General features: G+C 46.8%; 1 protein-coding gene across 2 annotated transcripts; it reads right to left on the reverse strand.

The window, feature by feature from the left end:
- Positions 1–5012: 5012 nt before the first annotated feature.
- Positions 5013–14057, reverse strand: LOC102150921 (spermatogenesis-associated protein 31E1). 2 transcript variants are annotated; one of them, XM_005605995.4, is made up of 5 exons: positions 13836–14057; positions 13039–13099; positions 12384–12444; positions 11834–12108; positions 5013–5357 (listed from the first exon to the last, which is right to left on the reverse strand). In XM_005605995.4, the coding sequence occupies exons 1-5, from the start codon at positions 14016–14018 to the stop codon at positions 5248–5250; spliced, it is 690 nt and encodes a 229-aa protein (XP_005606052.1). In that variant the 5' UTR covers positions 14019–14057; the 3' UTR covers positions 5013–5247. The 2 variants fall into 2 exon arrangements, with proteins under 2 accessions (XP_005606052.1, XP_014591749.1); XM_014736263.3 differs by lacking the exon at positions 5013–5357 and having other exon boundaries at positions 11527–12108; positions 13836–14043.
- Between the last annotated feature and the right edge of the window lie 216 nt (positions 14058–14273).

Below are 14273 nucleotides of genomic sequence, written 5' to 3' on the forward strand. Positions count from 1 at the left end.
TCCAGGCACTAGCCAAGACCGAAGATTTGTTCCACATAACCACTGAGTTCCATTAGGAGCCACTCGATAAATGCCTGGCCTTCAAGACCGGTCTGTTCTAAACCAATCGCTTTCTTTAAGTATGATAGTATTCCAAAACCTTAAATGGAGCAATTATAAAATAGGCTCACAGTTTAAGCATAACAAAGGTTTAAATGAGGGCATAGAAGGTTGGGAATACAGGCGTGGTCCAGAGTCTTGGGACAGCTGTCTACAACAGATGCTGTCTTCTCCTCCTGGTATGGTCCTTTTCAACAGGCTGCAGAGTCTTTTATTTGATGCCTCTTCTGGTAAATAAATTCTCCAGGTTATAGTCCATGATCCTTAAGTTCTGGGAGCTCTCTGTGAAAAGAATCAGCTACCAAGCTTTCATTTCTTTTAAGCATCTCAATAAGACCCTGACAACAACGTAATATATCTCTTAAGCAAAGTTGGTTCACATATTTCCTCATCTAATTGCACAGGCCGTCCTATTATTATTTCAAAAGGAGACAGCTGATGTTTACCAAAAGTGTAGATCTAAGATTAAGGAGCAGTGGCAGAAGAGGTTTTGGCCATGAGAGAGTAAATGCTTCTGAAAGCTTTGCCAATTAGGTTTTGATTGTGCCGTTAATTCTTTCCACCAACCCTAAGGATTGGGAATGGTAAGCGCAGAGGAAATGCTGCATTATTGGCCAAATATTACAAATAGATTTAATTATTTGTCCAGTGAAATGAGTTTCCTGGTCACTGTGTAACTCGGTAGGAATTCCTCTAACAGGAACTATCCTTTTCAACAGTAATTTACCTAAAGCCGTTCCTCTTCTACAAGGAAGGGCCTCAACACAATGTGAGAATGAAAAAGCTCAATGCTCTTTTCTAATATGAAAAACGTAACACAATTTTAAAAAGTTTTATAACAATTTCAACAAATTGGTCTAATAACTCATCTATATTCTACTAAGGCAAACCTATGCTTATAAAATTGCCAGAAAGATTTACTTCATTCCAGCTATTTTAACTAAAAGATTGTGTCAAAAGTAAAAAAATTATTACGTATTCAAAGTTGCAGAGTAAAAGCCTCAGAAATGGCTAACACTAGTTTAAAGGATTATAATAAAACTTACCTGATGTTTACAAAAAAACTGACTTGGCTGGAAAAACAAAACTAATTAGACACATCTTTAATAAACTTTGAAAATATTTTATGAAAGACAATGTTTTCTATCTGGCAGCTGATAATAAGATAACCTAACCAATGTTGTTATCATCATTAATCAATGTAATATTTATTAAATTTCTGTAATTTACTGAGCTGTAGTAGTAACAATGAGTATGACCAAAGTGTAAATTCTGATGTCTTTCTCTCATCAACCTTACAAAAAGATCGTGAATAAAATGAAAATATGAAAATGCAAATATTTTGATCCCATTTTATTAATATTTACCTGTAAATGTCAATGGACGTCAACTCTTGGCTCCAACTTACTATATTTTTTTCTAAAATATTCCCTAAAAAATTACTAGAGTCAAAAATCCAGAACCAGTGAAAATTAAAACCAGATCAGTAAAAAAGTGTTGAATAAGATTTTATTGTGCATATAAGAACAGTCACATGCAAACTGGGAGATTTCAAATTCAAAACTGACATGGAGCTCAGAGGTGTTATGTTCAGGACAGCTTATACAGTGCAAATGAGGAAGTTGTTTAACCTGTACAGCGATTGTTATTACAATGAGGGTTTGCAAACAACAAGGTTAAAAGTGATTACCTTATATCATTTTTAGGATAATGACTTGAGTTTCTTTTATGATTATCAGAGGCATTTGAAAGAAATAACCAAGTTAAGTTGCACTCATATTCGTGAAATAAGCTGGATTTAGTTTTGCTTACGTGGCTCAAATGGTTTTTTGTCTGCTTTGTAGATTTCCAAATCTAGTCTCCATTTTATTCTACTTTAACACTAATAATTCATTACTACCTTTACATATGTAATGGAAAAGATATTCTTAGTATTTGCTACAAACAACCCATCAGATGCTCAAATTCTCTGTAACAAATTGAACTCTCACATTCAGATTTACTAAGACATGTTTTCTAATTGTAAAGATCAGTTAAATAATGAAAACATACTCTTCGGTTAGACTGTCAAAGGTAAAAATAAATCTATTATCATTAAATGTCAAAATGTATTATACGACCCATTAACAATTGGCTACAGACCTCACGTACTGTAATCGCCACGTAGAATCTAACCTTTTGAATTACAGAATCATTTTCTAATTTCCTTTTATGTGCTTATTATTTTAAATGCCAATAAAACTACTTGCTTTTAAAAATCTAATTAATTTGCTCATTTTTTCTCTATTAACAGAAACAGACCATTAGCTAAAGCGAAACTTGACAAAGAAAATAAAATGAACAACACAGATATAAATTGTGAGAAAATAATTCTTTTATCTAGAATATGTATAAATCTATGATATATGAACCCAGGATAAATTTTGCCTTAATTCTTCAATTTACAAATATAAATTCTACAGAGCTCCTAGCCCTGTCTGCCTCTTAAGTTTATTCAAAGGATATATTGAGAAGTATTAAACAGTCTAAAACATAACATATTGTTAGCAAATCAAAAATCCATTCCAACTTTCATCTGAAAGGCAAGCAAGTGAAAGCAAAGAGCAGAAGATGAGAGCAGAAGGAGCAGAAGATGACTGAACTGAAGTCTGAGATCACCCACTGAAAACAGCTTCAGAGGCCATCAGAGCCAACCAGGGGAGGAGAACACGTCACCCCAAACTGACAGCTGTGTAAAGTCAACAATGTAACAACTGGATCACTCCCACAGAAACTGAACTTGACTGATTGCGAGTTTTACAAAACACACTTGAGAAATGTTTGCTCTGCGTCTTGCCCCCTATTTTTTAGTGGAGCCACAGATTTCAGGTCTGTTGAAGGTTTCTTTTTTATTTCCGAGAAGGGACACTTCAACTTTCTCCCTAGTAGAACAGGAGTCCCTCCCAGCAACCTTCCCATCACTGAAGGCACCTAGAGCGACCGTGTGACACAGTTCTCATTGCACGTGGGGGTTTTCTTATTGATGGCATTGACAATCAGTTGATGAAAGAGTGCTCTTCAACACCTCAGCTCCTGAATGCAGTCTCCTATTTCTCTTTGCTTATTCATATGTTTGACAAATACAACCAGAGATTTCTGGTTTCGCTGGATAGAAAATTGAGCCTCTTTCAGCTTCACGCTGAAGTGCTCCCCATAAAAACAGGCTCAGAATTCCACAGAGAACTTGCAATTATCTTGGCAGACACTTGGGGACTGGCAACAATCTGCCCTACCCAGTCAGCATCTGGACAGCTCCTGCAGGAAGGCCCTGACAACCCAGTGGATGACAGCTCCCCACAACCCCCAGGGCCACATCAGGCCATGCTGTGTATGAACAAAGCAGGCTGAACTGTGTTTGACATCTGAGGGGTCTGCTGGGGGAATACTCATAGGCAGTGAGAGAAGCTGGAGGGTGTGCTTACAGGATCCCTGAGGCCTTTTTGCGCTCCCCCAGGGCCCGACCATCAAGAGAAGGTCTGGAGCCAGGGGTCATATGGGGCTGACTCCTGTGGCCCCCAAGCTGGGCGGCTCAGGGTAAGTCACTCACCCAGCTTCTCCAATAGTTTCCACACCTGTGTCCTGGGGACATGGTAATTCACTTGATTCATGTGAAATGCTCAGGACAGTGTCTGGCTATTTAGTAAAAGTGATCCCTCATTATTCCTTCAGTTCACTGTCAGTGAATTACTGTCACTGATGGTGCAAGTGAAACCCCACCAGGTGAGATGGATCCTCTGTGGACCTGAGAATTCAGCCTCTGTCTGTGATGGACTCAAGTGCTCCCGGCCCCAGTGTGCAGAGAAGTCTATATGCCCACAGGAAAGGCAAGTGGGAAGGAGAGGGTTCCCAGTGTGCATAAATTCAGATGCTTCCACAGGCTGTGGTGGGCCCTGAACTATAATGTCCTGGTGGGCTGAGGGCGACACAGCTTTTAGGTGGGGAGAGGCTTTTCCCGAACCAGAGTCAGTAGGTCTGTGGGTCTTACTCTCCAGAAGGGATCTCCAAACCTGCGGATGATTGCTCATCTTGTCAGAAACAAATGAAACCCTCACATGTATAGTAATTTATGTATATATTATGTAAACCAAGGAACAATATACAAAAGGAAATGCTGAGTATTAGCTACAGATAGAAAGCATCTGTTGCTAACCCCTCTGGCTGTGAACCTCAGTACAATAGGCCCTCAGGCCACAGTGCATTGTTCCTGGAATGTTCGTAAATCTATATTCAGAGGTCTTCTCTGCCATGTTTAATTTTTTGCTGGTCTTTGTTTGTCGTTGATTGACTTGAAGTGCTTGTACAGGAGCAGGCGTCCATGCCCTCTGCCCCTACCCCACGCTTGCGTTGTTGGCCTGTTCAATAGGCGCATCTCCACAAGAACCTTAAGCCCCTTGTCGACTCTGTGAGGGCCCTTTGGTTATAGCCAGATAATGTCATCTGTAAGTCCACATGGAGGGGCACCCTAGACTTGTCACCACATGCTGAAGGGGGATCGGAGGAAACCCCACTGCCAGCCCCTCTTGTGTTGGGGATGTTCCCTTCCCTCGGGACCCTCAGGAGCCACATGGAACTGGTCTGCCAAGGGCCACAGGAGGGGCCCACGGCCGCTCTGCCTGCTAATGCTGACGAAGGCCAATGATGCCTCCTCGATTTAATGCACAGAGATAAGTTCTAACACTCTCTGCCTCACCCCCCCCAATCAACTACTGCCAGTCCTAGGTCCAAGGGTGCCTCAAGGAACAATCTCAAGCTTTCTGTTTATTGGGCCAGTAAATGAACAAAACCCTTGGTGCTCCAAAAACTAAGTTTTGATGCTTTTTTTTGGAGGGTGGCCAAATAAAGACATAAAAATATTTAAAATAAGGGCAAAAATATAGCATATTAAACTGTCTTTATGACTTTGAGTTCTTAAAGAAAGTGAAAAATGCAAAATTAAAGGAGGGCATCATCTCAGAATTAAGGACAGGCCTTTTTAATTGAAGAAATTTGGTTTTGTGAGAAACCAATGACATCATCCTTCTTGTTCTCATTTTCTCTGTGGATGTGGACCCTTGCTGCCCTCAGACAGGCATTTCGGAACCGCCAGGTAGACAGAGTACACCAATGTGGTCAGGAGCCAGTGGTGAGTGCGCCCATGTCAGGCTCCTCACGCTCTCTTCCCTGATGCCCCTTTGGGATCTTCAGAAGACGTCTGACAGCTGATGGAGGAGTGGAGGACCCTGTGGGAATGAAACACCAGAGATCCATGGAACCTCCAGGCCTGAGAAGTGGGGATGGGAATGATCTGAGATCACCAGGGAAGCTGTAGGTAGAGCATTGGGCTGGAGGGATCTGGTGGTGGGTGGGGCAATATTCCTGGCTATAGAAGCAATTACCATTGATTGAGCATCACTGTGTGCCTGCACTGCCTTCTTTATTTCATACTGCAGCATTTTCCTTAAAGCATCCAAACATAATCTCTTTTAATTTTCTTGAAGTGAACCAGATCCAAAATAGACCATGAGGTCTACAGTAACATAGCCGAGGCATGGCAGTGACCAATGCTGTATTCACTGTTCAGAAACTCCTTCAATTAGCAGAAGACTGGGCTCTTTTGACATTTTTTTTGGGTTGCTAATGACAGAGGACTGAATTGTCCAGAACCATCTGAATACATCAATGATAAATAACAACAGATAAGGGCATATTCATTTGTACTTTTTGTACACTTGCACATAATGTACAATTCTGCAAAAGACCGCCTCCAGGGATGTAATTACCACTGGTGTTGGATGGCACTTCAAAGAATAGTAATTTCCTTTTCTTGCAAAGTCAGAGGAAATGGCATCAATCTCTCAAAAAAGTGAATCCTTGAGGCGTTATTATTAATTGATAAAAATTGTTCTAACATGGAAATATTACCCTAAATGTAGTTGAATTGGGGGTGTAGGAAAGATGTTGAGCCCAAGCCATACTCATTTCACTCTATGCTGACAAAAGTTCATGATTAAACTTAAAAGTTCTAGAAAAGGGTAAAATGGCACATGTCAGAAAGACCAGCATTTTCTCAGCGGCTGTTACCTGTTGCCTTTCTAAGTTTCATAGAAAAAGGAAGAGGACAGTATTCAAATCTTCATCAATATCTCATCAGTCTGGAAACGGATGATGTCCACAAGAGGTCGCTGAAGAGCCTTTAATGAGGGACTGCTTGCAGGGAGGGGGCAGGCAGGATTATGGGGACTGCTGAGGGATGTGGGCCTCGGGGACCAGCAACAGCAGGAAGACGGCTCCACCTCTAGGTCCGAGGGGGCCAGGGAGGGAATGTGATACTGGGGCTCAACAAGAGCTTGCTGTGGAAGAACCACTGCCCAACTGTAGCTGTGGCCAAAAAAGAATCCGGCCACTGCCAGGCCCGCATCCAAGAAAGGCAAAAGAGGACAGGGAGTAAGTGCCCTGGGCTCCCTCCACTCCTGCCTCCTCTTCCCAACAGCACTTCCCACTGGCTGAAGCTGCATGGTGACCAGAGGTCGTGGAGCCCAGGTGAAGGTCCACGGAGGTCAGCCCCCTGTGCTGGGAATGGACCGGGATGGCTGAGGGTGGAGGGCAGAGAATAGCCGGTCAAATGTTTCCTGGGGAAATATCACAGGAGCTGAATGTCATATGTGTTTGTACATTAACCTTACTGGTGACTTTGAAACGGTTGCTGTTTAACCAAGGAAACTGAGGTATCTATCAGTGAGGCAGGCACTCGACAGCTCTGATGGGGCCCCTCTGCTTAACACAAAGTCTTGCCAATTTTTCTCCATTTATAGTACCTTTCTGTGTTTAGAACATTACCAAGCTCAAATAATGGCTGAGAGTCAATGAGATGAAAACAAAATCACCAAGGACAAGAGGCAACATCTGATGTGGAGACATCAACAGTTTATGAAAATGAAATGTCATAAAAAGAAGCAAGAAAATTATGCATCAAAAGGAGCAGATTGTCTAGCAGATAAGGTAGATTAAAATGGAGAATAGTTTCTGAGCAAAGTCATTGATGAGAATTTTTAAAAAAGAAGGAAAAATGGAAGACAAAAACAGAGTCTTATTGACAAAGTCAATGGATATAGTGACTAGGACACAGCACGAAACGGCCTTCTAACATATGACAAAATTAAACGTTAGATCAATAAACTGCTTGTTATGGGTCGAATTGTGTCCTCCCCAAAAAGATGCTGAAATCCTAATCCAGTATCTGGGAATGTGACCTTATTTGGAAGCAGGATCTTTGCAGATGATCAAGTTAAGATAAGGTCATTAGGCTGGCCCTAATTCACTCTGTGCCCTTATAAAAAAGGGAAATTTGGACAAGGACTCACACACAGGGAGAATGCCACGTGAAGATGATGGCAGAGATCAGAGTGATGCATCGACAAGCCAAGGAACGCCGAAGATAGCCAGAAAGCCACCAGGAGCTAGGAGAGAGGCCCTCACAGATCCCAAGACGAGTGAACCCAGCCGACACCTTGATCCCAGACTTACAGCCTCCGGAACTGGGACACAAGTGATTTCTGTTGCTTAAGCCACCCAGCCTGTGGTACTTTGTTACAGCAGCCCCAGCAAATACTCTGTCTTTACTGAAAAAGAGCCATAGCCAGCAGGCTGAATAGCACTCATTAGCCACGGAATCACGGGAAGACCAGAAATACCCTTCCTGCCTTATGGTACCATGGAGCGGGCAAAGATGTAAGACATCCAGGAGAAAAGTGTCAATCAATAGTCAAATCATTGGTGAAAGCGGCATCTTTAGTTGTCAGCACACACCAGAATGAAGGATGATGTGTGAAGAACTAGTCAAGACAGAAGACTAACTGAATTTTGATGCTAAAATCAATCTCTTTGAATCTAGACAATGGTTTGAAATGAGTCTGCATTGTTCCATCTACTGAATACTGTCTGTGCCACCCAGTAATCTTTTGCAGTAGGTCAGTCATTATTTCACATACTCTGTGATCACTAACACAGGGTGGGGGGTAGGGGGTCCAGATAAATCTGTGAAGGTGAGGCTGGATGTCAGGAAGAGTCTCAGGGAAGGTGTGAAAATCTTGCAACTTACTCTCAGAGATCAGCCATGAAAAAGGAGAAATTATATTGGGGCAAGGGACTACCTTTACAGATGCATTAACAAACATGGGATGATGGGAAAGACCATGAATCAGAAACTTGAATAAAGTACTACCTGATAGTTTTGAAAGAAGATTCAGTTTTCAAGAACATGCCATTGGTTATTTGGATTACCATGTTTATATTATTTTTATTAGTGTAACACTTTCTTTTTCCTTTATAAGCATACGGATAATGTAGCCCTGGTAAAATACTTGCTGATTAAAGCTTTGTATTCAAATTCTGAGCAAACTGTATACAACGTCTTGATGCTGATTTTTTCCCGAGGCACAGAGTCCGTGGTGAAGCCTCAATTTATGTTAATAAAAATAATATAAAGCCCAAGATCCAAAGGAGCCAGGCCTTAAAACGAAGGTCATTAGAAAGTTGAGCTCCAAGGGAAGGTGGAGTCAGAGAACTAGCCTCAAGGCATGCCGCAGGCATGCTCCTTCAAGACTCTCATACTGACGTCCTCCTTCAAGACTATGCCACTGGCATGCTCCTCAAAGAACGTGCCACCAATGTGCTCCTTGCTGCAGACTTCTTGGGTGCACACAGGTCACTGTCCAGTTCCCAGAGGGAACACAAGATTGGTGACACATGAGCTCCTCAGGTGCCATGTGACCTCATATGGAGTGGACAGAGCAGCCAGGGGCAGCAGTAGCCCAGGATACGAAAAGTTAAGGACCCATGTAAGAGCCAGAGCAAGATATTTACTCCAACTGATGAGAGGGCTGACTACAGGAGGCCCAAACCAGGAGAGTCTGAAGAAAGGTTTGCAGGACTGAGGGCTTCCCAAGCCAGTGAGATGAGCCGCCCCTCCCGAGTCAGGGGAACAGGAGACACCACTGGGAGCAAATGCCTCCAGCTCCTGCTGGAGAAGGGACACTCCAGCCACTTCAGAAAAGAGATGCAGCACTTTCTGCAGCATCTTGACCCCAGTCAAAAAGACAAAAGACTAGAAGATCTCCCTCTAAAGGGCAAGCCTGCGTCAGCCACTGCCCAGAGCCCTGGACCAGTCACAAGCTCTGTTAAAGACGGCGGGGCCGGTGAAGCGCAGATGATTGCAACATCTGTTGGACAGATCCTGGCAGAGAAATTGAGGCAAAATAAAGTTTGCTCAGAATTTGAATACAAAGCTTTAACCAGCAAGTATTTTATATTATCCGTATGCTTATAAAGGAAAAAGAAAGTGTTATGCTAATAAAAATAATATCAAGGACAAACAGACTCTGTTGGTAGTGAGGGGCTTTTAGTGGACGCTGGATGCCCTGATCTCCTCAGATCCACATAAGTAGTCTGGGAGTTGGCCAGCACACTGGGTTCCAAGGTGGCTTCCCAAGCAGGGGCCTCCTCGGCCTCCACTGCCTCCCTGGCCTCTTCAACTCTTGAAGATTGGGACGCTAAGCTGAGCTCCAATATTGTTGCACTACGGCAGGGGCCTCATGAGGCCTGGCGCCCGCTCCCCTCCCTTGGCTCCCCCCTGGCCACTGCTGAACTTGGACTCGGCCCCAGCCTGCCTTTCTCGGCCCCCATCACAGGCTCGCTGTGCCGGTTTCTGCCCACAGAGCTGTATGTGAGAGACTGAGGAGGCGGCCTGCCCTCCTGTCCAGTAAGAGGGGCCTCTGAGGGCCCATCACCAGGTGGGGTCCCACCCAGGGCCTCCTGGATTTCTTCATGCACAGGGGACGGGGCAGAGAGGGGACTCGCCAGGGTGGGAACTGACTCTTCCATCAATTTCTCTCTTGGATGGGGCTGAAGAGATTTTCCCGAGAACGTGGTGAAGCTAGCTTTTGAGTGGGCCCCAGATGCACAGGCAGCTGACGGAGGGAAGGCCGACCGTGGAAGGGGCGAGGGTTGAACCTTTTTCAACTTAAGGAGTTTTATGGGCTTGAGGACCTTGAGGGGTAGACCCCACTTATGGAGCACTCGAAGCTTTGTAATATGTGCTTCCAGAACCTGTCGAGTGTGTGGACTGAGGACGGAATGCCCACAGGAGGTGTTCACACGGGGTTCCTGACCCTTCCAGGATGCTGGATTTCCGGTTTTCGTGTGAGTGTGGGACTTGGGAAATGCATAGCTGGCAGCAAGCCAGGATCGATGCACACTCACAGGGATCAAACCCTCCTTGATCTGTATCGACTTCCTGCCCAAATGGACTTCCAAGACTTTTTCTAGATGTTTCACTGGGAAGCTGGCTGAGCCCCTGGAGAGATCTTCCGGAATCCTCCTCAGACATTGCCCCAGACCCTTGCTAAAGTCCTTCCCTAGTTGTAACTTTACTTGACCCTTCCCATGGGACTTTCTAGGGCGCCTAGACCCCATTTTCTCTGTGTCCTTGCTGCCTTTGTCTGCAAATGCAGAGGGCCGTGAGGGCGCCTGCTTGTCCTGTGCCTGATAAGCCACTAGGAATTCTTCCTGAAGCCGCATCAGTTCCAGAGACACTTGGATCCCTTGGGGCAGGACACCGTGGTGTTGATCTTTGATGAGCCTCTTTTAAGATGTTGCTTTTGGAGATTAGAGCTGATAAAGTCCCCAGGAAGGGTGGAAACTGACTTGGGAGTGTGGGAGGCCCCACTGCGTTGGGGAAGATTGGGAATGAGTTGGCAAAAGACTTCTTCAGATCATTTTACCACAGAGGGTAAAGCCCTCTCCCTTTCCAGTTGCTTCTGCAACAGGGAAAATTCCAGATGTATTTTAGTTGGGATGAAAGATTGTGCCTCATTCTGGAATGCAGGGAAAGATACCCCACAGGTCCGCATCTGGGGTGGAGAAGAAGGTGGTTGGATTGGGAGAGAGGATGGGAGATGGTTCTGGCTCTGGATGTGAATCAGAGGTGGGGGCTGGAATTGGGGCAAGTTTGGAGTCAAAGGTTGGGGTTGGAACACAGGGCAGGGCAAGGGTGGGGCCTGGGAAAGCCTTGAAGATATCTTAGGCCGGATTGGAACTGGAAAGCAATGAGAGATGCCATTGAATGAAACAGAGGAAGCCTGTAGTTGAGAAGACCTCCTAGAGACCAAGACGGTAGCCACCAGAGACTCACTGTGCAGAGAGGGGAGACCCCAGTAGAGCTGGCTGCATTTCTGCTGTAAATGGTCCCCCAAGACCTTGGGATAGGACAGCTGCCGAGGACTGGGCAGCTGTTCTGGTTTGTCTTTCATGGTCCAGAAGGGGTGGGGGCTTGTGGTGTCCTGCTCGGTGCCCGGTGGTTTCCACATATTCCCTGAAGAGGTCAGGTGGAAGTCTGAGCTCATGTGTTTCGCAAATGCCCCATCGTTTTCTTTCTTATTCCAAATAACCAGTTCGACTCTTTTGGTGATCTGTATGTTCAGCATCTTCTGGACATCAGAGTTGACAAATGAGGGGCTCCCGGCGTCTACCTGCCTGTCGGTGAGGGCTCCCCAGAGTCAGTCCTCCAGCAGGTGGTGGGACAGGCGCTCTTGCTGGCACTCGGGCTGTGATGAGGTGGGGAAGAGCAAGGCCTGGATAACCTCCCACCACTGGGAGAGGAACAAAATGGGACAACTTGTGTGGACAAGGCCTGAGATGTGAGATGCCAAACCGGAGTTACCTGGAGGTGAGCTCTTGGCGACGGTGCCCAGTGGGATTCTTGGCAAGTCAGACTGGTCTTCCTGAGGTTCTGCTGACAGGGTGCAGGCCAGAGGTAGAGGGCGCTTGGTCAGAGGAGCCGGGGAAGCGGACAGGGACATGGCAGGAGCAGCATCTTCCATCTGCTCCCCACGTGGCTGGTGGGCTCCAGCAGACGCTGCTTTGCCCACCTTGCCAGGGGCGTCTTGACGTGAGAGCTGAGGAAAGCCACCCTTGTCATGGAGTCTGTCCAGGTGGCTGCAGGAAACAGGAGGCACAAGCTGCAGCCAGGACCAGACGGGCCAAGGAGGGCCAGGCACGTTGGGTGGGGGTGGGCACCTGTGGCCCATGGCCCTCCACAGCCCCCACACTGACCTCACAATGCTCCTGCTGTCCCTCACCCCAGGGCTTCAGCCACACCCCGTCCCCAGGGCTCCCCCTCCCAGGTCAGCCCCAGGCCGCTGGCACCGCGGGGTCATATCATAGGCTCTGGAAGGAAGGACGACCCCGGAGAGAAGGGGAAGATTCCTTACCTTTGCACCAGTAAAATGAGGCCCCGAGCCTCCTCTAGCTCTTTCAGGCAGTCTCTGCAAGCTAGAATTCAGGAGACTGGGTCAGGGTGGTGAAGCGGGGCCCTGGGGTCTCACAGGGGGCTGACTGCAAAGGCCCTTTAGGGAGATCGTGGGGAGGTGAGACTCTGGAGCCCAAGATCAGTGTCCAAGGCCGTGTGATCCCTGATGGGGACGGCCAGGCTCGTGCTCAGGAGCACTTTGTCATTTAGAAAGTGCTTCCACATCCATTGCCCCATACGGCCCTCACCACCGCCCAGTGGGGGAGAAAGGATAGGGGTCACCTCATGGAGGAATCTGAGCCCAGTTAAACAGCTTGTCCGTGCTCGGACCTGGAGGTCCCACTCCCAATCCAGCCACTATTGGTCCACTACAGCCCACAGGTCCCTGCTGGGCACCACCCATTTCTAGACCCCTCGTGGCTTCATTCCTAGCACAGAATCTGGGAAGTATCTGGGTTCTGATCTCCTTCCCAGGAGCCTCCTCGAGGGCTCTGTTTCCTGAGAGAAACGGGAAACTCCTACCACCGTCTTCCTCGGAGACCATGGAGCTAGGCCCTCAGGGACAGGAGAGATGGAGGCTGGCTCTCGGGGCGCAGGGCTGAGTGGCAGACGCTTACCTCTCAAAGCCCCACTTTTCTTCCTAGTCCTGCTGCTCCTCCCCCTCGGCTCCACTTGACGCTGAGGCACGAGAAAAGACGAGGGGCTGGGACCCAGTTCTCACTCTCCTCTCTCTAGACAAGCCGCAGACGCTCAGTGTTCATGAACAAAGTGACTTTCTACTCTTAACTGATGGAGCACTGCGTTTTTCCTTTCCTTTTACTCATTTTTAAAGTGGGTAGAAATATTCTGTTTCCCTTCTTTGAAGAACACAGAGAAGGTATTTCTATGTGAGACCCACCATGGATTTCTTCCGTCACTGTTCCTCTGCTAAAGAAACTCACATTCACCGACCTACGGGTACATATCTGAGCTTCATCAGGTAAGACTCTGCTTCCCGAGGCCGGAGCCCCACTCCAGCCCCTGCTCAGTCTCTCAGGGGCTCAGATCAGCCTGAGACACCTGCCGTGGGAAGGCAGCTGGTGAACCGGTGCTCAGGGGTCTGTCCTCCCACAGAGATTGGACTCTTAGTATCCAGTCCTCGGCCATTGGTCACTGAGTTTGGGACTTTGCCCTGGAGCCCTGTAGCACACCTGAACTCCTGGTCTGAGGTCTTTGGATGGAAACCCTAGTCCCCACTCTGACCCCTGCCCAGCCTGGCTTGTCCCTGGAAGGATGATGTTCTCTTCTTTCCTGAGAACAGATGTTCTATTCTTTCCCATCCCAGGAGTCTCTCCTATTGATCATAAAAGTGGAAATAAAAATAAAAAAGAAGAGAGAATCATATTCTGTTGGGTCTGGGCCAAGGCTTCCTTACCTTCCTGATGCTTCCATGTTTCCTCGCTGGTGGTAAGGATGGATCACTCTGCAGGTAGGCAAGTAACACGAAAAACCCCAGTCCACACAGGATGACGAGGATGGTATCAATCACCCAGGAAGTGGAACTGGAGCTCAGCCAGGTATCAATAATGCTTTTCAGAGAAAAGAGGGGATTCTGCATTGTCTGAATCACACTGCTGCCATCAGGCAACTGAGCACTGGGAGTGGCTTGGGGACTAGAGCCCCAGGCCCACATCACAGGGCTGTGCTCTGGTCACAAAGGGCTCTTGAGGGCGGAGACGGGGCAATAAGAGAGGAAGCTGGACCACAGTCCCTCCCCAAGCATCCAGCCCTTCAGATCCCTCCACCTTTCTCCGAGCCATGCAATAGCACCCTCTCACCCTGTTAGAGATAGGCCGTAGTGAATTTTCTATTC

Source organism: Equus caballus, chromosome 25 (assembly GCF_041296265.1).
Source record: "Equus caballus isolate H_3958 breed thoroughbred chromosome 25, TB-T2T, whole genome shotgun sequence".
NCBI classification, from domain to species: Eukaryota; Metazoa; Chordata; class Mammalia; order Perissodactyla; family Equidae; genus Equus; species Equus caballus.